Consider the following 27,164-nt stretch of genomic DNA (forward strand, 5'->3'; position numbering starts at 1 on the left):
TCAGAGGTACAATCGAGTCCAACCTAACAACCAAGAAGCATCAACTAGCCAATTTTGGATTAACAACTTTCCGCCAAAGCAACAACAGAATCAGCCGCAGTCTATGGCAGGAGATTGGCACCTGCTGACGCCAATGATTACGGAGGTAACAGGTGGCGAAAATAGTGGCAGTGATGTGCATTCAACAAACTAATCGTGGCCACTTCGAGCCCCAGAGACATGGTAAGAGATTCAAATAGGGGCCACAACCAGTAATTTCAGGGTCTACGGTATAACGATGGGAAGGAAGTATCGGAGGAATTGTGTGAGGGTATTTATCAGGGTGCCAGAAATCCTTGCTACAGTTGAAGAAACTCCATTATTGTAACATTAGACATCGGAGCTTTCACTAATGTGATATCAAGCGCTTTGTTCAAAAAGCTTTTGCACAAACAGTTTAGCCAGTGGATAACTGTAGAATTACAGGAGCAATAAGTACAAAATCCAAAAGCATCCGGATGTAGACACAATTAGATCCAGACACAGTTAGATCCACAAGTGTGAGGATGTAGACAGTACGGAAACTGTATTTGGAAAATGCAGCAACTACATGCGCATTCCTAATTGTTGAAAAATTGATAGTGGACTGCATCGTGGGCATTACTAGCATACAACAGAGGGATGGAAGCATCGACTTCTCATCTGATAAAGAGAAATTTTGGATAAACAGTGCTTTAGTAGTGGCTGAATCGACAAGGAAAGAAGGAGTACATGAGAAATACTGATGTGCTGCCTTCACAAGCTTGATCATCGCAAATAATAAAAGCCGAATAATGTTTTCCCTCAAAGCAATGAAAGTGTCTACATTTTAAATTAAGTAATCAAGAAACCAAAGGAAACTATGCACCTCACTGACAAACTGAACCAGCAGTTATCAAGCCTCCTATTATCTCATTCAGTTGTTTTTGAATAAAAACCCATAATCATCAGAGGATATGTATCTTGATGTTATTCTACACTGGACATACCAACATGGCTTCTATCTGGTTCCCTGGCGTCTTAAGGAACCTGTAGAAGAGGAAATCAATCAATGCTAGAGTGGGATCGACTACTCCATATTGCACGTCATTGTTCACGTTTTCTAAGCCCAGAATAAACGTGAGACTGGTCTTAGATTCCCATGAGATAAAATTATTATTCCTGTGAGGACTCATCTGGAAAATATTGATGAACGCATCCAGAAATTCCATGGCATGAAAATTTAATGAGCATAGACCTTTGCCAATTGTATTTACAAGTAAAGCTCGATGAGGTATCTAGAAAGTATACTACATTTGTTTATGCTGGCAGGAGCCATTTTGATGGAATATTAGTTTAGGAATCTTCATTTCTGCATTGGATTATTTTCTGGAACTTACATTAAGAAGGTGGATTCCTATGTTCGTGGATGATCTTTAAATAGCAACTAACATTTGGGATGAGCCTATCTCAGTACTCACAAGAACCTTGGCTTTGTTCAGAGTCGCAGGGGCTACAGCCAACTTGCAAATCTCATTTTGCCTTAGAAAGAATTAAGCTTTTTGAACATCTTATAGATGTGAAAGGAATTCTTCTAGATGAAGCTAAAATTAGAGTGATCAAGAACTTTGCACTGCCAAGGAATGAAATGCAGCTGAAAGTATTTCTGAGCTTATCTTCATTCTTCTGCAGATTTATTCCTGATCAACCATGAATGCAGACCCACTGTTAAATCTGCTCCAAAAGAAGGTGCCGTGGGTATGGAGCGATGAATGCCATCAAACGTTCAATAACATTAAAAACGCACATATGAACTCGTCTGTCTTGTTCCACCCTGATGTAACACTGGAATTTGGATTATTAATGGATTCATCAGCTGTTGGATTAGGTGCATGTTTGTTTCAAACCAGGATCATAGATGGTGAGCTAACCTTCTGTCCAAACACGTTTGCGTGTCGAGTATTGCCGAGCTGCGAAAGAGCCTATACAACTACAGAGCATGGGGCACTGAGAATGGTCTGGGCATTTAAAAAATTCGTTATTATTTATATGGATCAAGAACCACCGTTTATAGTAACCGTCAGTCTCTGAGTTTCCTCAAATCTTGTAAACTGCTATATGCAAGGGTAGCCCTATGAATCCTTTGCTTTGCAAGAATATAACTTTCAGATAGTTCACATAAATTCTCGTGATAATATTATTGCTGATGCCTTATCACTTGTGAAAGACGGTTTGACGCCAGAACTATGTGACGATGAAGAATAGGCTGAGTTCCCAGTGTTGCTTATGGAAGACACATGTAGGAGTCAGATTCGAAAAAAACTAGGACAACCAGATCAGCTGAGAACTGATCAGTTGTACAAACTGGTGAATAATGTCTTGTTCCATAGAAGAGGTGAATATGTGAACAATTAGTCTGTATGTATACCACAGGAGTACGAAAGAATGTTAATCTGACATATCCATTATGCATGGGGACACTTTGATGTACTCGAATGTTCAGTAAAGCTAAATGCCTATTGTTATTTTCTCATACTCTGTAGAACAATGCAGCATGAATTAAAGCAAACTGTACTATATCAGAACGCGAAGGCCAACAATCGAGGACGAAGCGGCGCGCTCCATTCAATTGTTCCGGAAAAACCTCTTGCCTTAGTATCAGTCGATCTTTTTGGTCCATTACGTCAGTCTAGATGAGGGGTTCAATTTAATCGGGCAGGTAGGTTAGAAAATTTAAAAAGGGAAATGGATAGGTTAAAGTTAGATATAGTGGGAATTAGTGAAGTTCGGTGGCAGGAGGAACAAGACTTCTGGTCAGGTGACTACAGGGTTATAAACACAAAATCAAATAGGGGTAATGCAGGAGTAGGTTTAATAATGAATAGGAAAATAGGAATGCGGGTAAGCTACTACAAACAGCATAGTGAACGCATTATTGTGGCCAAGATAGATACGAAGCCCACACCTACGACAGTAGTACAAGTTTATATGCCAACTGCCTCTGCAGATGACGAAGAAATTGAAGAAATGTATGATCAAATAAAAGAACTTATTCAGATAGTGAAGGGAGATGAAAATTTAATAGTCATGGGTGACTGGAATTCGGTAGTAGGAAAAGGGAGAGAAGGAAACGTAGTAGGTGAATATGGACTGGGGCAAAGAAATGAAAAAGGAAGCCGCCTGGTAGAATTATGCACAGAACACAACGTAATCATAGGTAACACTTGGTTCAAGAATCATAAGACAAGGCTGTATACATGGAAGGAGCCAGGAGATACTAAAAGGTACCAGATAGATTATATAATGGTAAGACAGAGATTTAGGAACCTGCTTTTAAATTGTAAGACATTTCCAAAGGCAGATCTATTGGTTATGACCTGTGGATTAAAACTGAAGAAACTGCAGAAAGGTGGAAATTTAAGGAGATGGGACATGGATAAACTAAAAGAACCAAAGGTTGTACAGAGTTTCAGGGAGAGCATAAGGGAGCAAATGACAGGAATGGGGGAAAGAAATACAGTGGAAGAAGAATGGGTAGCTTTGAGGGATGAAGTAGTGAAGGCAGCAGAGGATCAAGTAGGTAAAAAGACGAGGGCTAGTAGAAATCCTTGGGTAACAGAAGAAATATTGAATTTAATTGATGAAAGGAGAAAATGTAAAAATGCAGTAAATGAAGCAGGCAAAAAGGAATACAAACGTCTCAAAAATGAGATCGACAGGAAGTGCAAAATGGCTAAGCAGGGATGGCTAGAGGATAAATGTAAGGATGTAGAGGCTTATCTCACTAGGGGTAAGATAGATACTGCCTACAGGAAAATTAAAAAGACCTTTGGAGAAAAGAGAACCACTTGCATGAATATCAAGAGCTCAGATGGAAACCCAGTTCTAAGCAAAGAATGGAAATCAGAAAGGTGGAAGGAGTATATAGAGGGTCTATACAAGGGCGATGTACGTGAGAACCATATTATGGAAATGGAAGAGGATGTAGATGAAGATCAAATGGGAGATATGATATTGCGTGAAGAGTTTGACAGAGCACTGAAAGCCCTAAGCCGGAACAAGGCCTCCGGAGTAGACATTATCCCATTCGAACTACTGACCCCCTTGGGAGAGCCAGTCCTGACAAACTCTACCATCTGATGAGCAAGATGTATGAGACAGGCGAAATACCCTCAGACTTCAAGAAGAATATAATAATTCCAATCCCAAAGAAAGCAGGTGTTGACAGATGTGAAAATTACCGAACTATCAGTTTAATAAGTCACAGCTGCAAAATACTAACGCGACTTCTTTACAGACGAATGGAAAAACTGATAGATGCCGACCTCGGGGAAGATCAGTTTGGATTCTCTAGAAAAGTTGGAACACGTGAGGCAATACTGACCTTACGTCTTATCTTAGAAGGAAGATTAAGGAAAGGCAAACCTACATTTTTAGCACTTGTAGACTTAGAGAAAGCTTTTGACAATGTTGACTGAAATACTCTCTTTCAAATTATGAAGGTGGCAGGGGTAAAATACAGGGAACGAAAGGCTATTTACAATTTGTACAGAAACCAGATGGCAGTTTTAAGAGTCGAAGGACATGAAAGGGAAGCAGTGGTTGGGAAGGGAGTGAGACAGGGTGTAGTCTCTCCCCGATGCTATTCAATCTGTATATTGACCAAGCAGTAAAGGAAACAAAAGAAAAATGTGGAGTAGGTATTAAAATCCATGGAAAATAAATAAAAATGTTGAGGTTCGCCGATGACATCGTAATCCTGTCAGAGACAGCAAAGGACTTGGAAGAGCAGTTGAACAGAATGGATAGCGTCTTGAAAGGAGGATATAAGATGAACATCAACAAAAGCAAAACGAGGATAATGGACTGTAGTCGAATTAAGTCGGGTGATGCCGAGGGAATTAGATTAGGAAATGAAACACTTAAATTAGTAAATGAGTTTTGCTATTTGGGGAGGAAAATAACTGATGATGGTCGAAGTAGAGAGGATATAAAATGTAGACTGGCAATGGGAAGGAAAGCGTTTCTGAAGAAGAGAAATTTCTTAACATCGACTAAAGATTTAAGTGTCAGGAAGTCATTTCTGAAAGTATTTGTATGGAGTGTAGCCATGTATGGAAGTGAAACATGGATGATAAATAGTTTGGACAAGAAGAGAAGTTTTCGAAATGTGGTGCTACAGAAGAATGCTGAAGATTAGATGGGTAGATCACATAACTAATGAGGAAATGCTGAAGATTAGATGGGTAGATCACATAACTAATGAAGTATTGAATAGGATTGGAAGAAGAGAAGTTTGTGGCACAACTTGACCAGAAGAAGAGATCGGTTGGTAGAACATGTTCTGAGGCATCAAGGGGATCACCAATATAGTGTTGGAGGGCAGCGTAGAGGGTAAATATCGTAGAGGGAGACCAAGAGATGACTACACTAAGCAGATTCAGAAGGATGTGGGTTGCAGTGGGTACTGGGAGATGAAAAAGCTTGCACAGGATAGAGTAGCATGGAGAGCTGCATCAAATCAGTCTCAGTACTGAAGACCACAACAACAACAACAAGTAAAACTTTATCTGTTGAAGGCAACCACGAATCGCCCAAACATAAACAGATTAGTTAATGACTATGTTTCAAAGGTTGAAAATCCTGAAGCGCTTTTGTCAGATAATGCAGCAAATTTTACTTGTTACAAGTGGAGAATTACTTTAACACCACGGTGGATAAAACAGGTGCTAACTTCAGGCTATCATCCTGAAGCTAACCCAATTAATCGTGTATTCTGTGAATTAAATAGATTCATGACAACTTATTGTCACGCTAGGCAGACTGCGTGAGTAGAACATGTGCAAGAATATGTGACAATTATGAACAACTGCAATCAAGTTGACGCATACTGAACGGATGTTTAGAAGAAAAAAGAAGAAGTGAATGGGTAGACAAAATTCCGAAAGCAGCCCTTCTTACATATGGTCTAGTTAGCAGGAAAAAATTCTCTCCTCGCTGTCTGCTTAAATTCCGTAACTTGTGGGCTTTAGTGGTAGTGTACTGTAAGCCCATCGGTTCCTATAAAGTAGAGTTCGTATTTGTGCTTTACAATCTGAACTCTTATTGTTAGCTGAAGGTTTTGTTTTGTAGCTGCATCTGTCAGTGTACAATACTCAGTATTTACGTTTATTAGTGTCGTTTAGACTCGGTAAATTGAAGCTAGCAGTTTTTTTAACTTCATTAGGTCGTTTCCGTGTGTACGTAAAAGTTTGTTTACATTATAAATACGAGGGATAATCAATAGGTGTAGCTTACCACAGGCTACTGTTTAATTATTTAATAATACTCACTAAATAGCCCCTAGCAGTTTCCTGTAGGTCACTGTTTTTTTCTTTGGTATTCACTACATAGCCCCTAGTGGGAAAATAAGCACCAGATCTGCCATCTACCATACATTTTATTATGTTTATTGTTGAGTGTCCTTTCTGCCAGCTACAGTGTAGCTGTTAACCTTGTGTGGCAGTAGTTTTCCTTATGTTTCTCATAGTAAATCGCATATTAGCTAGACTGACCCGACCGGCCCACTCTCACCTCAGTGTGGGTGCTGGACTATGTCAAGGCCTCGAACCTCAAGGCGAAGGTTGCATGGAGGACGTAGGCTGCTGCCAAGTCCCATGTACTTTGCTGATAGATTCAGGGTGCTATCTGATGCTGGAGTGTGGGGGGGGGGGGGGGGAGGTTGACCCGGATCAGATTGCACAATCTGCCAGGATAGTGGCCGCTCTTTCAGCAAGGCCCAGAACGGCACATGGGGATAGGGGTTTGTTAGTTCTTGGGAGCTTCAATGTCACGTGGGTCTTGGAGCCCCTCAGGAACATAGTGGGTAGGGCAGGGAAGAAGTCCAACGTTCACTCGGTGGGCTTGCCCGGGGGACCTTGTCTGGGATGTGGAAGAGGCTCTTTCGGCGGCTATCGTGTTTGCAGGGAGCAGCCACCGGCATGTCGGCACAAACGATGCTAGCCGTCAGAGATCCGAGGAATTCTTGGGTCCTTTAGACGGCTGGCTAAATTGACGAAGGCGGCCTCTGTCTCTCGAGTAGTGGAAGACAAGTTTACGATTTGTAGGGTGGACCATGGTCCTCTGGTTTGGAGTCGAGTGGAGAATCTAAACCAGAGGCTATGTCGACTCTGTTACGAAATGGTTATAGATTCATCGACATATGCTATGGGATGGAGGGTTGCAGGACGCCCCTCGATAGATGAAGTGTGCACTACACACAGGAAGCAACTACGTGGGTAGCACACTACTTCTGGCATGCACATGTTTTTTTTATATTTTTTTTATTAAGTTCCTCCCCACGGGAAAAAGACCGTTGGCCTGAAAAATTACCAGATCATTTCACTGATGTGGGTGTGCAACTGTAAAATTATTAGTTCTCCTAAACAGGCCATTCCAAAGGATTTAAATATGCTAGATCTCATGTTACTAAATGGTCGAAGTGTCTGTAGCAAGATCCCCGACTTACTCTCCCAAATAAACAGTAGTAATGCCAATGTTGTATTAGGTAACCAGATATAAATGTGCAGTGAAATTTTTTGAACTCGGGTTGGACAATGTTTAGGAAGGATAGGACTGATGCTGTGGAAGGTGGTGTGTTCATTGCAGTTAAAATATGTTTAAACGCAGTTGAGATCGATACTGGGTCGGAGTGTGAAATAGCCTGGATAAAGCTGTCAATCGGACAAGGAGTGACCATTGTATCAGAATGTTTTTGTAGACCACCAACATCCGCAACAAACGTCGCAGGGAAAGCAGTGAGTACATAGGAAATAAATATCCAAATTATCCATGAAGTATAGGTGAAGAGTTTAATCTGGGGTCCATTGAGTGGGTCAATTACATGTTTACCACAGGGGGCAAAAGCAAAGCTCGTGTGAAGTTATTCTAGGAGTGCTATCAACATACAACCTTGAGCAATTGGTTAGAAAACCAACTGTAGATGGAAACATATTAGATGTCTTGGCGACAAACAGACCTGATCTTTTTGAGGAAGTTAATTTAGGAGAAGGCTTTAACGACCAAAATGTCGTTGTGGCTTCTATGTCAGTGGAAGTTGCAAAAAAAAATGTACAGAGTAGAGTTTTCTTGTTTGGGAAAGCAATTAAAAGTATCGTTAGTAAATACCTTCATCGTCAGCTCCAAGCATTCACCGGGACACAAAGACAAATGAGCATCATTGGTCGAAATTTAAAGGTATTGTCCACCACCTGCTAGAGAAATATGTGCCTAACAAAAATATACGTGAGGGACTGGATCCACCTTAGTTCAACAAACATATTAGGAAGTTTCTAAGAAAGCAGAGAATTTTGCACAGTCGTTATAAACGTAGTAACTGCCACGCTGACAAACATAAATTATGTGAAATGAAAGGTCAATGAGAGATGCTTTTAACGAATTTGAAAGCAATATTTTATCTGTAGATTCTACAAATAACCTCAACAAATTTGGTCGTACGTAAGATCTACGAAATCTACAAATTATTAAATACCTTCTCTTGTTGACAGTACGAGTAATGTAACGGATGATGATAAACACAAGGCCGAAATTCTGAACCTAGCTTTCAAAAACTTGTTTACGGTAGAGGACTGCGCCACCATTTTCCCTTTCAGTTATGGAATAAATGCAAGGATGGCTGACATAGTGTTTAGGGTATCTCGGATTGTAAAACAGTTAAGATCCTTGGACGACAGGAAGGCATCTGGCCCAGACGGTATCCCCCTAAGATTATATGTTGACTATGCTACAAATAAAGCACCATTCTTATCCATTATCTATCTGAGATCATTGGAAGAGCGGAAAGTTCTACGGGACTGGAAGAAGGCCCAGGCAATCTATGAAAAGGGTAGAAAATCGTATGCACGTAATTACAGGCCAATTTCACTGACATCGATTTGTTGTAGAAACATGGATAATATTTTGTGCTCTATACTCTGAGAAGCTCATTTGCAGAAACCAGCATGGTTTTAGGAAACAGCGGCCATGCGAGACACAGCTGGCCCTCTTTGTGCATGATATACAACAGGCTCTAGATACCGACTCCCAGGTTGATGCCATATTCATTTACTTGCGAAAGGAGTTCGACTCAGTTCCGCACTGTCGCTTGCTCCAAAAAGTGCGCTCTTGCGGTCTATCCGATTACATATGCGGTTCGATAGAAAGTGTTCTAACACACAGAGAGCAGTATGTCGTCCTGAATGGGGAGACTTCAACAGAAACAAGCCTAACATCAGGTGTGCCCCAGGGCACCGTACTAGGTCTGCTGCTTTTTACGATTTACATAAACGATATGGTTGATGGTATTGAGAGCGGCATTAGACTGTTTGACGATAATGCTGTAGTCTAGAGGAAAGTAGTATCACATGAAAGCTATGAACAAATCAATGAGGATTTGCAGAAAATAAATGCGTTGTGTAATGAGTGGAAGTTATCTGTCAGTTCTGGTAAGCGTAACCTACAGCATATAACAAAGCGAAAATGCCCATAAATGTACGAGTACAAAATAAATACCCACTCTTTGGAAGCGGTAACATCCGTCAAGTATCTGGGTGTGACTATCCAAAATGATCTCAAGTGGAACGATCAGATTACACAAGTAACGGGTAAGGTGAACTCTTGATTGCGGTTCATTGGTAGAATCCTGAAGCGATGCAGTCCTTCAACAAAGGAAATTGTTTACAAAACTTAAGTTCGTCCAGTCTCAGAGTATTGTTCGTCTGTAGCGGTATCTTACCAGTTGGGTATGATTCAAGAAATTGAGAAAGTTCAAAGAAGAGCGGCAAGATTCGTGACTGGTGCATTTAGCCATCGCGAGAACGTTACAAATCTCATATAAAGTTTGAACTGGGACACACTTGCAGACAGACGACGCGCTAAACGAAAGGGGCTGCTCACTAAAATCTAAAATCTGATATTCGCAGAGTATGTAGAGCATATATTATTACCACCAATTTCCATATCGCGCAGCAATCACAATTCAAAGATAATAGAAATTAGAGCTCGTACTGAGAATTCCAGAAAGTCGTTTTATGTGCTCTAAATTGAATTGAGTTTCAAATGTGATCTGAAAAGAAATTGAGAAGGTATAGGTGTTTAATAGAGAAATATATGATGGAAGCATAGGAGTGGTAGGAAGGCAAGGCGATTTATAGTCTTCGTTGGAAGCATTTCCATGGCGGAATATTCACTTTCGATATACAAAAAATTGTGTTGTCTCACTATGAAGGATGATAATGAGATATCGATGCACAGAGAGGATTCATGAAATGAATGATGATCTTTCTTGCATGTCGGATCAAACGAAAAATTCGTGATGTCGAGTTATGTGGTATAAGAAAAAGCGTTTAATGATCTTCTGACTTCATATAGTCCAAGAAACCATGAGAGTAATGAAATTGATCATGAACAGTGATATACTTTGGAAAGACTTATTTAAAATAGATAAAATCTATTGCTATACAATGGACACTGCAGTGCCTCAGACCTCTTCCGAATCTACTGAATTTATGAAGGATGCAATGGAGAAATGTGCTACTATTTCGATCTTTTACAATGTATAAAGTAAAGATCTCCGATTGACAAAGTGTTTAAAATTGTTACATACAGCCTATTGGTCCTGTCTGGTGCCGTGATGTTTGAGGTCATCCCACTTCCCTACAATCTGGTTCCTGATTCCCGCAAGTTATGTCTTGCATACTTTTCCATCTGTTCCAGTCAGCGTCCAGTATCTATCTGTCAACCAGCTCCTTCAACCTTCATCGAATCCATCTATTCAAGTCAGAAGATTGTTATTATTGTTCTCTGAACTGTTTTAAACACACAAGCTGTATTTTATTCCCTATTAGTAATATGAACATTCACGCGGTTGATCAAACGATATTGGATAATGTTTTAAAACACCCCAGGTGATCCGTACATGCTAATTATCAACATTTCAATATGCATCTCATCCATACATCGCGAATGAGTATTTCGGGGTTTCCCTCTTGAATAAGGGTCCCTGATGGAAATGCCTGAGTTTATTGTGATCTTCCATTGTTGTGTGCCACATGTCGCGTACAAGTGGACGGTTCGGGTCTACACTCCAGGGTTTTACACACTCCCCCTTCCCCCTCTAAAGTAAGCCTCTTTAACGGGAATACGACGCCCAAGTAATTTATATGGCTCTAAGTTTCCTTATAACGGCAAGAGACAACCGCCCGGGACTAGCCGAGCGGTCTGAGGCGCTGCAATCATGGAGTGTGCACCTGATCCGGGTGGAGGTTCGAGTCCTCCCTCGAGCATGGATGTGTGTGTTTGTCTTTAGCATAATTTAGGTTAACTAGTGTGTGAGCTTAGGGACTGGTGACCATAGCAGTTAAGTCCCATAAGATTTCACACACATTTCAACATTTTTTTGCCTCGTCTCGTAATATAAAAACTCTGTGGATCGAATGTGGAACATTAGATGTACAATGAAGTGACTACTCCTAACTGAGAATTGTGGAGATTAGGATAACAGTGGAACTGTAATTAGCGGCAGTGTTGTAAGTTGTGATAACATGTCATTTCATACAAGAGGATGTATACGGGAAAGTAGCTAGGAAAATCGTTTATGGAAAATCATAATTTCATTAGTGGAAAAGGTATGTTCAGTTGTTTTGCTATTCTAACTTCTCCCTTGTTCGTGGCTCGGAACATTATTTAGTGTGGTATAGCTCGTAGGAACTTTATATCTCGGGAAATCAGTAGAGCCTGCACCGCGGTCGTGGGTCTAGTTTAGCAGGGTATACAACCCGTCGGCTTTGACGAATGACGTCAGAATTCGCCAGAGAGCATGTATTACAAAGATGAAAGAGCTGACAAGAATGTTCAGAAACAAAGGAATGCAAGAGAGAAAAACTGTACTTCACATATATAAGGGCCAGTAGTATTTTCACGTTAACGATATCGCGTGTTTGTATCTTAGTATTTATCCGCAAAATACAATCGAAAGAAATGAATGAAATATATTACTAGCAAAGAATACATCACGTTACATGTATGTCAGTTGTATCTCGAAGCTCTTTCGAACTGTATTGCTTAAGTGCAGTACGGGATACAAGTTTAGCGTACGTCGATTTCTTAGTTTCAACTAGCATTGGTGTCCTGTTGTTCACTTGAACTATGTATCCCCTGCTTCACTAAACCGTAAATGAAACACCCGATACAAATTAAAAGCTCATTCGAAGTGTGTTGCTTAAGTACAGTACGGAATACGAGTTTGTCGTAAGTCGATTTCTTCGTTTTCACTAGCATTACTGTCCTGTTCTTTACTTGAACGATATATCCTCCGCATCAGTAAACTCTAAATGGAACACGGGATACAAATTGTAGATGTGTTGTTTATTCCGTCTGCGCTATTAGTAACAGTCTTTCCGTACTTACATATCAGTACTACTGATGACAGAAGGACCTACGTATGTAATATATGTATACCAGACGTTCGTTGACCTCTATATATGTACACTGGTAACGAAAAGGTTGAAATAGAAGTACGTTACATTTGCAACCTGTACCTCAATTGAACTACATGGAGACAAGGAGACCACACATGTACAATCTGTATCCGGTACTTCGCTATGGGATACAGTTTTCTTGTTGCCTTGGACGCTAATAGTATCCCATTCGTTACTTGAGCTATATAGCTATACGCAACATTTGTGTCTTGCTCGCCAATTGACATATATAGTGTCAGTGTAAAGGCGAAGTGAAGGACGGGATACAAATTTTAGTTGTGTCGTCAGTGTAAAGGAGAAGTGAAGGACGGGATACAAATTTTAGTTGTGTCGGGGGCTTCGCCTGTAATATAGCAAGTACACATTCGAAAATGTCGTACTGATACTAGTGCTGGGAAACGAAAGAAGATCGACAGCTGAGAAATTTCTATTACGTACTTCACAACACGAAAATACATATATTGGTGGAATAAAACAGTGAAATATGTCAAAATTGTGAAATACAGTGATAGAAGAAAATGGAAAAGTGAGCTTACCACGCGGAAATATCAAGGAATAACCGAAGCTCGTCTAGACAGACAGTAACGAAAATTACATAGCCACAAACAGACAAATCCATTCCTATAATCGAAAATAAGACACTAAAAATTGTTCTACAATAACAAACTAATACTCCAAATTACCTCAATATCATTACGAATAATTATTTTAATGTACAATGATAGCGCTTATCCGGAACACAGAACTGTTTTATTATCTATGCCACGAAGTATCTATGACTAATGTAGACGTCATTGGTCAAAGCTGACTGGTTGTATCCCCTGCTTCACTAGACCCGCGGTCGTTTATCCTGTATTTTAAGAGATTCAATTCTGGTCTTCATAGACACTGATACACAACTTAGACACTGATTCCCATTCTGCTGAGCGAGCGCGTCATAGCGCCCAAGACGGCTTCTCCACGGCGTACGATGTGCCTCTGATTACGAATTAGTCGACGATCGCCGGAATTCTGCAGAGCCGCAGAGCTTTTATTCCAGGAGGAGTAAGTAACTGTATACCTGGAAGAGTGAGAGATATTTGTGTAAAAGTGTTGGTGAAGCAACTTCTGGCACCCAAAAGTTTCCTTTCAAGTAACTAGATATTATTCAGTCATACTAATTTAACTTCAATTCTAGAGGTAGAGAAGTTAAATTACTAATGTGGAAAAGAACGACACTGCCAGAAAAACCTCCAAAATTGTTAACAAAAATTAATGAATTTCACAACAAGGGAAACGAAAATACCAGTATCATTTGTGAAAGAATAGACAGAGACAGCATGACAGTATTCAGAGCAGTAACGGTAATATAATAGTAAACGTGTCCAAGAAATAATCCATAAAACTTCCCAATTTTTCAAGAAAAATATAATTGACATAAAATCATACCCAGTCCGCCTATCCCATAGTGCTTCAGTTTTGTGCTGGTTGCAGAACTTAAAGTAGAGGCTGAGACAGCTCTTTGATCATACTCGATGCAGAGTTTTCAACACCTACTATAGGAACACCATGATGCTTCAGGCATCGGCTATGCGCAACAAGGACCTAGCAGGGTGTCAGAACTCACATGATGCACACGTAGCTTTTACACATGAATGTACCCTCACCACAGCCTGATAAAAATTATGTACTGATTTCTGGAGGGAAGAATGTCAACCCTACTAGTTATAGAATGCTTCATTCGTTCAGATTAGAGAAAAGAAACGTAAATATAGCCTTAGCTAACTGTACGAAAGTATGTAGGAAAGTCTCATAGCTTATCATGCTTACTAACGTAATATAACCGCACCCATGTATGCTATTCTGTGTAGCATATTCAGCCTGTTTGTCAGATGAGCTTCTGTATCCAGTATAAATCGGTGATATTAAATCTGGTGGCTAATACATTTGCAAGATCTTTTCCGCAATGTTCCCAGTACTTTCCCTTAGTGTCTTAGTTTGTTTGAAGGGAACTGTTATCCAATGTTGGTGTGGATTTCTCAACCCCATTCACCCTCGGATATATTGGGTGGTTTTGTTGGCAAAATAATAATAATAATAGTAATAATAATAATAATGCACAATCCACAGAGTTGCTACACTTGCATAATTTTCAGTTATAGGCAGGACAACACCTACATGGTTCAACCCAAAAAATACGTAAGCATTAATTCTATAAGCTGATTGTAGTCTATGTAGACTTCGGATGTTTTAGCTCCTGGATGTCATTTTAAATGATTGTATCTTTGCCATCCAATTAAATCTTAATACGTACGTAGGATTCCCTGTGGTTATCGTCACCTAAAAGTATTTTTGCTCGCTCTCTGAAGTCATCGGTGTCCAGAAATAGAGAATTGGGTCCTACGTCATATTAATTTTGGCTCTGGCGCGTCTTTGGTCCTCGTTAATTTTGGCTCCCCTGATTTTTTGTATGCTTTGAGTAGGTCTGTTGTGCTGGGTTCACCTTAATCATATTTTAAAATTAGACTGTGGTCATTCGAGTACGACTCTTCTAGTATCTTCACCCTGTAGATAACAGCATCCATCGAGTGAGCTCTGTGGTCTTCATAGAGGAAATCCAAGAACGGAAAATTCTGATGGAGGAGATTCTGTAACTTTTTCTACTCTGTTAGATTATATTTCATCTTGGGCGGATGCAAACATTTCGAACACATACGTTGATAATGTCAACGAATTTCCTATAAAATCCTACGACTAACAAACCGTCCTCACAGCCTCAGATGTGCTGTTACACATCTCCGTGTAGTGATAGCTTCCGGTGAGAATAGTGCCCACGAAAGGTAGGGTTCTAGGTTTGAGTTCATATGAGGCACACAATTATAGTGTACCTAGAAGTTTCAGAACATAGTGAAAGACACATTTTAGAAATTTTGTGTTTCTTTATATCACAAGCAACAAACGTTTGCTTACAATATTGGATTTGGTGATTCGAGACAAGCTGCTGCTTTATGGTTCATATTTTTCTATTCATAAGTAACGGGTCTGAGAATGTTTTTGCAGTAAAGATACAGCTGTCATAAGGTACGACGGGCCTTCAGGAAGTAAGTTTCACTTGTCGTCTAACGTTACGATCATTGCGTAACAGGAGTGGCTCTTGTCAGAAAAGAGTACGTGTTCTGGATTTCCTGCAGACACAGTACTGCTTCAATATAGGTAACAGGTCCTACACAGTCTGTATTGAAATGGTGGAGGAACTGTACGCGTATTCCAAAGCAGAAATACGCAGGGTTTGGAGAAAGAGGTTTTTCAGCGACGAGAACGCTCACACAGTGGTCCTCAAGTGGCTCCGTGACCAAAGATCGGATTTCCGTCGTCAAGAAATAGTAACCAATGTTAGAATGTTCCGACTGTTGTTCGCAGTAACTCGATGACAATGCTGAACTGTATTACACAGCTTAAAGTGTGGTGCAATAGTTAATAAAGGCTATCTGCCCTCTCATAATCACTTGTAACTTACTTTCTGAAATCTCTTCGTGCATACCTCAAATTTCTTAATGATGTAACATGCCACGTACGCCACAGTGTCTGAGACTTCACACTACAGGCTGCGATATATCGACTTTAGCCTTAAGGGCAGTAGATCTTAAGTTATTTCAGCTGCATTTTCAAATCAATGGACAATTACAACAGTAAGTCTCATAGAACATTAAGCGTGCACTCATACATATGATGCATTCGTTGCTGAAGCAACTCTGAAAACATGCCATAAAAAATTATAGACGATAAGACAGGTAAAAGAACAGCCGGCAACATTCTTTTATGTTGAAAATATGTAATGTTTGTAGTCACATATAGAAGAAAACCGTATATACATTATTCATTATTGCTGGACAAAGATGTCTTTCTACATAAACCATGAAAGTTGTTATCACTCGAAGTATTCTATAGGCAATTCTTTGCTAGCGTATATCTGAGCCATTGTCTGCACTGAATCCTTCGCCGTCCTGGGCCTTTCGGGATCGTTGAAGTCAACCTGATACAGGCCGAATTTGACGCTGAAAAAAATAAAAAAATAAACCCAACATAAGTAATTTCAAAGTAAATGCATCGCCCAACAGATCATTATCGTTTCTATATTTACATTCAGTCACAACCTTTGAACACACAGTGCCTACGCCCTTATGTCTCAGATATCGCAGAATATTATTTGTGTGAGTTGTTAACTTATATCATTTGGACCAACTGAATATTCCGGGAAACAGACCCAGAAATAATAATCGTACCTTCAGCATGTAAAAGGATGATGAAAGAAACACTACACTAAAGGACAATAAATACATCAGATACAGACACTGGCGGCGAAAATGTAACTGGAGCAGAGAGAATATTAATTTACTAAACTGTTACTCAATAAGTAATACTTTATTAGGAAATTTGCGTCATACAGGGTGTCACTAACTATTGCCACCTAGAATAGCTCCGAAAGTATGACAGGAGCTCAAAAGTTTGTGAGACAAAAGTTGCATGGGACAAGGGGGGCCATAATATGACGTTAGCTTTTGTTGCTAGGTTAGGTCGCGTCAGAGATTTGAAGGTCAAGTTTCTTTTTACGGGATGCTATAGTTTGGTACTTATTTTCTGATAGGGGGTATCGAGACGAATCAAATTATGTGTAACAGTAAGGTCTTTGAAGGTCAACGAAGGTCACAAAGGTGACATGAACGTCCATTTACAGAAGATGTTCGAAGTGCCGACCATTGGTATCAATGCAGTGCTGTAATCTTCTTATCATGGATTGAGCGGTATTCCTTATTACTTCGATATTTGCCGAAGCACATGCTCTAACAATACTCTCTCTCATATCGGGCTAAAAGTAAATATTCGTCAAATACGGCGTTTCCATCTAACGCGCCATTGACATGTAAAAACCATTCAACGGTTGAGGAACCGTAAGACTAGTACCGTCGCAGCAAGCGAACGTGAATGATGTATTGCTCCGAAGAACAAGCCGATATGATTCTCATTTACGGAGAATGCCAACGAAGCTCAGTGAGAGCTAGAGACTTATACGCTGAACGACATCCTCAACGTACTCACCCTACACGTCGTACATTTAAATATGTGTATGATAAATTGAGAACAACTGGAGCTTTAACGCATCGGAAACGTATCCGCCAAAGGAAAGTTACTAACGAGGAAACGGAAATTGGTACTCCTGCCACTGTGGTTCGAGATCCTTGTGTTAGTTCGCGTCAAATCGCAAGGGACTCTGGCATGAGCCAGAGTAGTGTAGTTCGTGTTCTGCATCGTCATAAATATCATCATTACCATATTAGACTCCTCTAAGAATTAACTGGTACGGTTTGTATGCATCACATTGAATTCTGCCGATGGGCTCAACTTCAGATTCAGAGGGACGACAAATTTATTAATTTGATTTTATTTATTCACGAGGCTACATTCACGAATCATGGAAATGTTTATATCCATAACATGTGTTATTGAGCAACTGAAAATCCATGTTGTCTGCAGCAAGTTGCACACCAACAGCTGTGGACGGCGAATGTATGGTGTGGGATTCTGGAGGACAGAATTATAGAACTCTATTTCATCGAAGAAAATCTTAATGGTAGGAAGTACACCAAATTCCGGCAAGAAACATTAGGTCTGTTACCGGAAGAAATAACTTTAGGAACAAGGAACAGGATGTGGTATCAACACGATGGGTGACCGGCGATTTTTTCCCTGTTGGCTAGAAATGAGTTTCAGACACAATTCCCAAATCGTTGGACTGGACGCGGAGAAGACGGGTCGTGGCCGACTCGTTCGCCAGACTTCACGCCTCTGAATTTTTTCTTGTGGGGATTCGTAAAAACCATTGTTTCTAAAGACGTTCTAACTACCCCTGAAGATATTTGAGAGAGAACTGTCAGAGCATATGCTTCGATAAGTGCCGATGTGATAAGGAAACCACTCAATCCATGAAAAGAAGACAGTAGCACTGCATTTGTACCAGTGGCCATCGCTTCTAACACCTTCTGTAAATGGACGTATACGCCACCTTTGTGACCTTCGTTGACCTTCAAAGACCTTACTGTTACACATTATTGGATTCGTCTCGATAGCCGCTATCAGGGAACTATAGTATCCCAGTAAAAAAAAATGTTAACCTTCATATCTTTGAAGCGACCCCACCTAGCAACAAAAAACCAACGTCATATTTTGGCGTCCGTTGTCCCATGCAACTTTTGTCTCACAAACGTTTCAGCTCCTATCGTAATTTCGGAGTTGTTCTTGGTGGCAATAGTTAGTGACTCACCCCGTATAACTAAAATACCAAAGCAAATATTATGGCTTCAAATAACGTGATAGATCAGAAAATGGTACATTAAAACATCTTCGTTTACTTTGATGCAGTACAGAACAAGCAACATAATTATGGAAATTTAATGATCTCTGATGATGATGTTGATGATCTGTAAGTGTCTCACTGGGCACAATACGCACAGATAACTAAATTTTTCTTTAACTGCTGAACCGCTGCGTTCTATAACAGTCGCATGATTGTTTATAACATTAACTCTCATCAGTTATATGCTTCTGAGTATGTGACCGTGTTGTAATCCTCTTTATGAGAGCAACGTTTCGGCCAGTGTTGAAAGCGTCCTTAACAAGGAGAAGTAAGTATTACAGGTCCATTGTAGCATTCAGACTTTCCTTTGAGTGTTCATCACAGCTTCGGTTTGGGCCGACTAGACACAATATCATCTCCAGTGTAAACGTCTTCATCTCGTAGTACCACTTACACCGAACGTCCTCAATTAGTTGTAGGATGTAGTCGAACAGCAGCTTAGTGGTGTTGCCACTGACTGGAAATCAAAACGTTCTGAGTACAGGATTCGAAGTTAGTCACTCATAAATATGGGCTGTAATTGAAAAAGCGTCTTGATGATCTCTCCATTGACAAAAAAATTTCTGATTAGTTCTGCAATCGAGTCTCCTGGAGGGGACTGCCAATGGAAAGAACCCATGGTAAAAAAAAGTTAAATAGGCGAGAAAAGAGTAACATTCTATAAGCTGGAGCGTGGTAGAGACGCTGGAAAATTTGCAAAGGGAAATGCAAAGTTTCAATGTAGATACGATGAGGGTTAGTGAAGTCAAACCGTAAGATGATAAAGTGTTTGTGAAGAGACGAATATAAGTTAATAACAATGATAGCACGACACGGTGTAACGGAGTAGGATTCATCATGAATAGGAATACAGGGTAGAAAGTGAATCCGTATCAACGGTTCGGTGATTCCCATCACAATCGACAGCAAACCAACCACAACACCAATAGCACACTATACGGGGTGGTCAGAAACAGTCTGAAAAGCTTGTAAGGGTGTTGAAGGGTATGAAGGGTAGAGTGCCTGAGAAATAATTAATAAGAAAAAGATCTATACGTTGCGCCGTTTCCTAGTTAATTAGCATTGAAGTTAGCTGATTAGGCCGTTGCGTGTGTAAATTCAAGCTGCCCGCCAGGGATGGTGTGCTGTCTCAGAAATTGTTCCTTCGGTTTTATGTCTCTATGTGATTACAACACGAAAATTGAAATTACTGCAAGGGAACGACCAGCAATGACATTTGTATTCCTCACTTATCACAAATACTTAGCTGCTTATTTCCCAATATACCACGTTTTCCTAGGTTGTGTTCAGGCAGGAACCTAAGGGGACAGCTTAAATTGCTGCAAGTGAAATGAGTAATAGTAAAATGTATATTCTGCATTGTCGCAAATATTTGGTTGTTTGGTTTGCAATATGTTTATATTTCCGAGGTTGTGACTAGAGGTGAATCTAAGACGACAGCTTACATTGCTGCGGAATGAACTTTTACAATATGTGATTAAAAGTATCCTGATATCCCCAAAAACATGCATTTTTATATTAGATGCACTGTGCTGCCACCCACTGTCAGGTACTCCATATAAGCGATCTCAGTAGTCATTACAAATCGTGAGAGAGCAGAATGGGGCGCTCCGCGGAACTAACGGAGTTCGAACGTGGTCAGGTGATAGGTTGTCACTTGTGTCATACGTCTATACGCGAGATTTCTACACTCATAATCATCCCTAGGTCCACTGTTTCCGATGTCGTAGTGAAGTGGAAACGTGACGTGACACGTACAGCATTAAAGCGTATAGGCCGATGTCGTCTGTTGAATGACAGAGATAGCCGATAGTTGAAGAGGGTCGTAATGTGTAACAGGCAGACACCTGAGAAAACTTGGATTTCATGGTCGAGCGGCTGCTTATAAGCCACACATCACGCCAGTAAATTCCAAACGACGCCTCGCTTGGTATAAGGAACGTAAAAAATGGACGAATGAACAGTGGGAAAACGTTGAGTGAGTGACGAATCACGGTCACAATGTGGCGATCCAATGGCAAGATGTGGGTATGGCGAACGCCCGTGAACGTCATGTGCCAGCGTGTGTAGTGACAACAGTACAATTCGGAGGCGGTGGTGTTATGGTGTGGTCTTGTTTCTCATGGAGGGGGCTTGCACCGCCTGTTGTTTTGCGTGGCACTATCACAGCACAGGCCTACATTGATGTTTTAAGCATCTTCTTGCTTCCCACAGTTAAAGAGCAATTCGGCGATGGCGGTTGCGTCTTTCAAAACGATCGAGCACCAGTTCATATTACACTCCTGGAAATGGAAAAAAGAACACATTGACACCGGTGTGTCGGACCCACCATACTTGCTCCGGACACTGCGAGAGGGCTGTACAAGCAATGATCACACGCACGGCACAGCGGACACACCAGGAACCGCGGTGTTGGCCGCCGAATGGCGCTAGCTGCGCAGCATTTGTGCACCACCGCCGTCAGTGTCAGCCAGTTTGCCGTGGCATACGGAGCTCCATCGCAGTCTTTAACACTGGTAGCATGCCGCGACAGCGTGGACGTGAACCGTATGTGCAGTTGACGGACTTTGAGCGAGGGCGTATAGTGGGCATGCGGGAGGCCGGGTGGACGTACCGCCGAATTGCTCAACACGTGGGGCGTGAGGTCTCCACAGTACATCGATGTTGTCGCCAGTGGTCGTCGGAAGGTGCACGTGCCCGTCGACCTGGGACCGGACCGCAGCGACGCACGGATGCACGCCAAGACCGTAGGATCCTACGCAGTGCCGTAGGGGACCGCACAGACACTTCCCAGCAAATTAGGAACACTGTTGCTCCTAGGGTATCGGCGAGGACCATTCGCAACCGTCTCCATGAAGCTGGGCTACGGTCCCGCACACCGTTAGGCCGTCTTCCGCTCACGCCCCAACATCGTGAAGCCCGCCTCCAGTGGTGTCACGACAGGCGTGAATGGAGGGACGAATGGAGACGCGTCGTCTTCAGCGATGAGAGTCGCTTCTGCCTTGGTGCCAATGGTGGTCGTATGCGTGTTTGGTGCCGTGCAGGTGAGCGCCACAATCAGGACTGCATACGACCGTGGCACACAGGGCCAACACCCGGCATCATGGTGTGGGGAGCGACCTCCTACACTGGGCGTACACCTCTGGTGATTGTCGAGGGGACACTGAATAGTGCACGGTACATCCAAACCGTTATCGAACCCATCGTTCTACCATTCCTAGACCGGCAAGGGAACTTGCTGTTCCAACAGGACAATGCACGTCCGCATGTATCCCGTGCCACCCAACGTGCTCTAGAAGGTGTAAGTCAACTACCCTGGCCAGCAAGATCTTCGGATCTGTCCCCCATTGAGCATGTTTGGGACTGGATGAAGGGTCGTCTCACGCGGTCTGCACGTCCAGCACGAACGCTGGTCCAACTGAGGCGCCAGGTGGAAATGGCATGGCATGCCGTTCCACAGGACTACATCCAGCATCTCTACGATCGTCTCCATGGGAGAATAGCAGCCTGCATTGGTGCGAAAGGTGGATATACACTGTACTAGTGCCGACATTGTGCATGCTCTGTTGCCTGTGTCTATGTGCCTGTGGTTCTGTCAGTGTGATCATGTGATGTATCTGACCCCAGGAATGTGTCAATAAAGTTTCCCCTTCCTGGGACAATGAATTCACGGTGTTCTTATTTCAATTTCCAGGAGTGTACACTGTTTGTGGCGGATTAGTTACACGACAATAACATCCCTGTAATGGACTGGTCTGCACATAGTCCTGACCTGAATCCCATGGAACACCTCTGGGATGTTTTAGAACGCCAACTTCGTGCCATACCTCACCGACCGACTTCGATACCTCTCCTCAGTGCAGCACTACGTAATGAAAGGGGTGACATTCCCCAAGAAACCTTCCAGCACCTAATTAACGTGTGCCTGCGAGAATCGAAGCTGTCATCAAGGTTAAGGGTGGGCCTGCACCATACTGAATTCCAGCATTACCGAAGGAGGGCGCCACGAATTTGTAAGCCATTTTCAGCCAGGTGTCCGGATACTTTTGATCACACAAAGTAGCCTGTGTTTCTGCGATTCCCGAGGATTCATAATCGCATAGGAACAGTTTGTGTCAATGTCACACTGGCATACTGGAAATGTGATGCTGGATACGTACATGTCATTTTGACGTCATTTCCAAGTAAGATGAGCGGTGAATCCTTTCACCCCCGACGTTACAATTCTATTGGGCCATGTGACAAAGGTCAGATAATAAATAGTTCTAATCATATTATAGCGTGTGGTTTTTTCACTGTTTCTGGGGGTGACGTTAATACGGAACAACTGACAAAAATAAGTGTGTGTATTCTGTTTGTTTTAAACTGCATATGCTTTGTTTCTCATTATCATAACTTGTGTTACTGATTAACCAATGGGACAATTATTGCCATTCCGCAAGTACCAGTCTCCATCTTCCTCAGTACTTTTACACGCTCTTCACCTTCCTCAGTCCCATACATCTTCAGTAATCTATTCGTAACTTCATTATTTATTTATTTATTTATTTATTTATTTATTTATTTATTTAACGTGATCAGATTAGGGCCATCAGGCCATCTCTTACATCGAACCAGTGTTCCACATATGCAGCATTTCACACATCGGAGTTACATCATGACAATAGTTTAAATAAGAAAATGAGATTACTCTGGTGACAATATGAATAAACAGTAATGAGTAACACATAATAAAGTAAATGCTGGCAGTATTTTTACAACAGGTTCTATACATACAAATTATGATAAAAGCAATAATAATAACTGTTAAAAATCAAATAATAATGATAAACATGAGAAATATTGGCAATAGTAATGAAGATTTGTGCAGATGTGCATTCATATCTTGGTGTGTAAAGTAGATGTTTGCTAGTATAGCGAGTTTTGAGGAAGGGAGATTTAAGGACGGGGAAAGAGGGAAGTAATGAGGTGAAGTGCAGTCATGTACAGAAGAAGACATAAATGTTGCTTTGTTGCTTAAGTAGATATGTTATTAACAGTTTTTTTTTTTTTTTAGCCGGACATGTTTTTAAGTTTCCCTCTTAACTGAGGTAGAGAAGTTAATACTTGTCCCATTTAGGATAAGAGATTGTACAGATTCCCGATGTTTTGCGCTAATGAGCTTAGAGTGACCAACAAGTACCGCATGGGTTTTAGATGGGTTTAGTTTTAGTCCTATGTTATTCATCTTTACAAACCATCTTTTTTCTTTCTCTCTTTTGGCTGTAATCTCTCCTTAAGCTAATCTTTATATGAGAAAATGTCTTCTCAATACATATTCGCCACCAAAAGTATTTTTCTTGTTTTTTTTTTCTCTTATTCCTGTCTCCTCTCCTACCTTTTTAAAGTGTTTACTGACTCAGTATATCAGTCCATTTCATTTTTAGCATTTTTCGCCAGAACCTTATTTCTTACATTTTAACCGCCCATGTTTATTTAACTGCCATGTAACATTACATTCCAGATAAAACTCTTTCCAAATATCTTTCTTACTTCTACTGTAACATTGTTTGTAATCAAAATACATTCCTGTTTTCCAAAGCTATTTTACCCATACACATTCAACTTATTTCAACACAGTTTGCATTTTCCGTCACCAAACTTGCTAAGTACTTCAACTATTTAATTTTCTGTATGGACTGCGCTTGCAATGATTATTTGGCGGAACCATCGTGTTTCCTGATAATCGTCATTTTGATGTTGCTTACTTTTATCCTAATTCTATACCATTTTCCCACTTTTGAAAGTAGTGCTGTTGCACGACGCGGAAGAACAGAAGTACCTTTGAGCAAACAACTAGATATGAAACTTGCTTTTTACAGCTATTAGATACGAAATATATATTTTAATATACGTACGACAGCAAATTATCGAACAGCTTGAAGTGGTCACTGAAAGAAATATTGAACTCAACAACTACAAGCACGAGAAATAGTTTACTCTGAGTTGACATATGTCAATCTACAACGTGAGGATACGTACTGATGAAGGCAATAAATCGCAAATAAGCTTGTATATTAAAATAAACTATCGAGCTGCATACTGCCTGCCAATTCTCTGCATAATGTCGTAATGTAACATGCTGCAGGTCTCGGAATAAAGAAACTTATGACGTGTTACTCTTTATACTTCCGTCCTTATTCCAATATTTGTTTTCCTGCCTCTTCTTGTGTGTCCTACTATTCTTCTGGAAACCCTATTCCTACGTCTGGAGTTTCTTTCTTTGCCTATGCTTAGAATCTATACCATAATTCATAGTATGGAGAAGGAGCAGACTTCATTTAAGCAGGTGGTGTGAACGCTTACTCCCTTCATGCGACACGCACTGCAACTTCCTCACAAACACATTTAGTAGCAAGAGAGATAAAGACAAAAGCGCCGCCACAGAATTACCATGGCCATATCTCAGATATGATTTAGTACTTACGTAAAGCCGTCGTTCCACTCGAGGTTGTCAAGAAGACTCCAAGCCGTGTAACCAATCACGTTGTTGCCATCAATGTTGATTGCTTTAAGCATTTCTGCTAAGTAGCTCGGAAAAATCATGCACAATTTAATATTTCAAAATTTACTCATTGCCACAACATTACTACACTCCTGGAAATGGAAAAAAGAACACATTGACACTGGTGTGTCAGACCCACCATACTTGCTCCAGACACTGCGAGAGGGCTGTACAAGCAATGACCACACGCACGGCACAGCGGACACACCAGGAACCGCGGTGTTGGCCATCGAATGGCGCTAGCTGCGCAGCATTTGTGCACCGCCGCCGTCAGTGTCAGCCAGTTTGCCGTGGCATACGGAGCTCCATCGCAGTCTTTAACACTGGTAGCATGCCGCGACAGCGTGGACGTGAACCGTATGTGCAGTTGATGGACTTTGAGCGAGGGCGTATAGTGGGCATGCGGGAGGCCGGGTGGACGTACCGCCGAATTGCTCAACACGTGGGGCGTGAGGTCTCCACAGTACATCGATGTTGTCGCCAGCGATCGTCGGAAGTTGCACGTGTCCGTCGACCTGGGACCGGACCGCAGCGACGCACGGATGCACGCCAAGACCGTAGGATCCTACGCAGTGCCGTAGGGGACCGCACCGCCACTTCCCAGCAAATTAGGGACACTGTTGCTCCTGGGGTATTGGCGAGGACCATTCGCAACCGTCTCCATGAAGCTGGGCTACGGTCCCGCACACCGTTAGGCCGTCTTCCTCTCACGCCCCGACATCGTGCAGCCCGCCTCCAGTGGTGTCGCGACAGGCGTGAATGGAGGGACGAATGGAGACGTGTCGTCTTCAGCGATGAGAGTCGCTTCTGCCTTGGTGCCAATGATGGTCGTATGCGTGTTTGGCGCCACAATCAGGACTGCATACGACCGAGGCACACAGGGCCAACACCCGGCATCATGGTGTGGGGAGCGATCTCCTACACTGGCCGTACATGTCTGGTGATCGTCGAGGGGACACTGAATAGTGCACGGTACATCCAAACCGTCATCGAACCCATCGTTCTACCATTCCTAGACCGGCAAGGGAACTTGCTGTTCCAACAGGACAATGCACGTCCGCAAGTATCCCGTGCCACCCAACGTGCTCTAGAAGGTGTAAGTCAACTACCCTGGCCAGCAAGATCATCGGATCTGTCCCCCATTGAGCATGTTTGGGACTGGATGAAGCGTCGTCTCACGCGGTCTGCACGTCCAGCACGAACGCTGGTCCAACCGAGGCGCCAGGTGGAAATGGCATGGCAAGCCGTTCCACAGGACTACATCCAGCATCTCTACGATCGTCTCCATGGGAGAATAACAGCCTGCATTGGTGCGAAAGGTGGATATACACTGTACTAGTGCCGACATTGTGCATGCTCTGTTGCCTGTGTCTATGTGCCTGTGGTTCTGTCAGTGTGATCATGTGATGTATCTGACCCCAGGAACGTGTCAATAAAGTTTCCCCTTTCTGGGACAATGAATTCACGGTGTTCTTGTTTCAATTTCCAGGAGTGTATCTCTAATGAGAAAAGACAAGTGGTAAAAATGCTACTAATACAGCCTATGAATTGGTCATTAGGAACTGATTTATCTTGGAACTACAGTACGAAGATGCAACGCCGAATTTCATTCACTGAAGAACAGTATACAGTAAAATATTACCGACATGTGAAGGTGATGCAGTGTAAAACACAATGGACTGTTTATTCGGCAGAAGCGTGGCCAAAGACTCTCCTG

General features: G+C 41.8%; 1 protein-coding gene across 1 annotated transcript in view; it reads right to left on the bottom strand.

Annotated features, from left to right (window-relative positions):
- Positions 1-15,416: 15,416 nt before the first annotated feature.
- Positions 15,417-27,164, bottom strand: part of LOC126282009 (myrosinase 1-like) — a 105,693-nt gene continuing 93,945 nt past the window's right edge. Inside the window, exons 10-11 of the mRNA XM_049981400.1 lie at positions 25,370-25,476; positions 15,417-16,546 (exon numbers count right to left, since the gene is read on the bottom strand). Coding sequence (XP_049837357.1) covers positions 16,420-16,546; positions 25,370-25,476 — 234 coding nt within the window. The 3' untranslated portion in view covers positions 15,417-16,419. The remainder of the gene's footprint in view (positions 16,547-25,369; positions 25,477-27,164) is intronic.

This window comes from Schistocerca gregaria, chromosome 7 (genome assembly GCF_023897955.1).
Source record: "Schistocerca gregaria isolate iqSchGreg1 chromosome 7, iqSchGreg1.2, whole genome shotgun sequence".
Taxonomy (NCBI): Eukaryota; Metazoa; Arthropoda; class Insecta; order Orthoptera; family Acrididae; genus Schistocerca; species Schistocerca gregaria.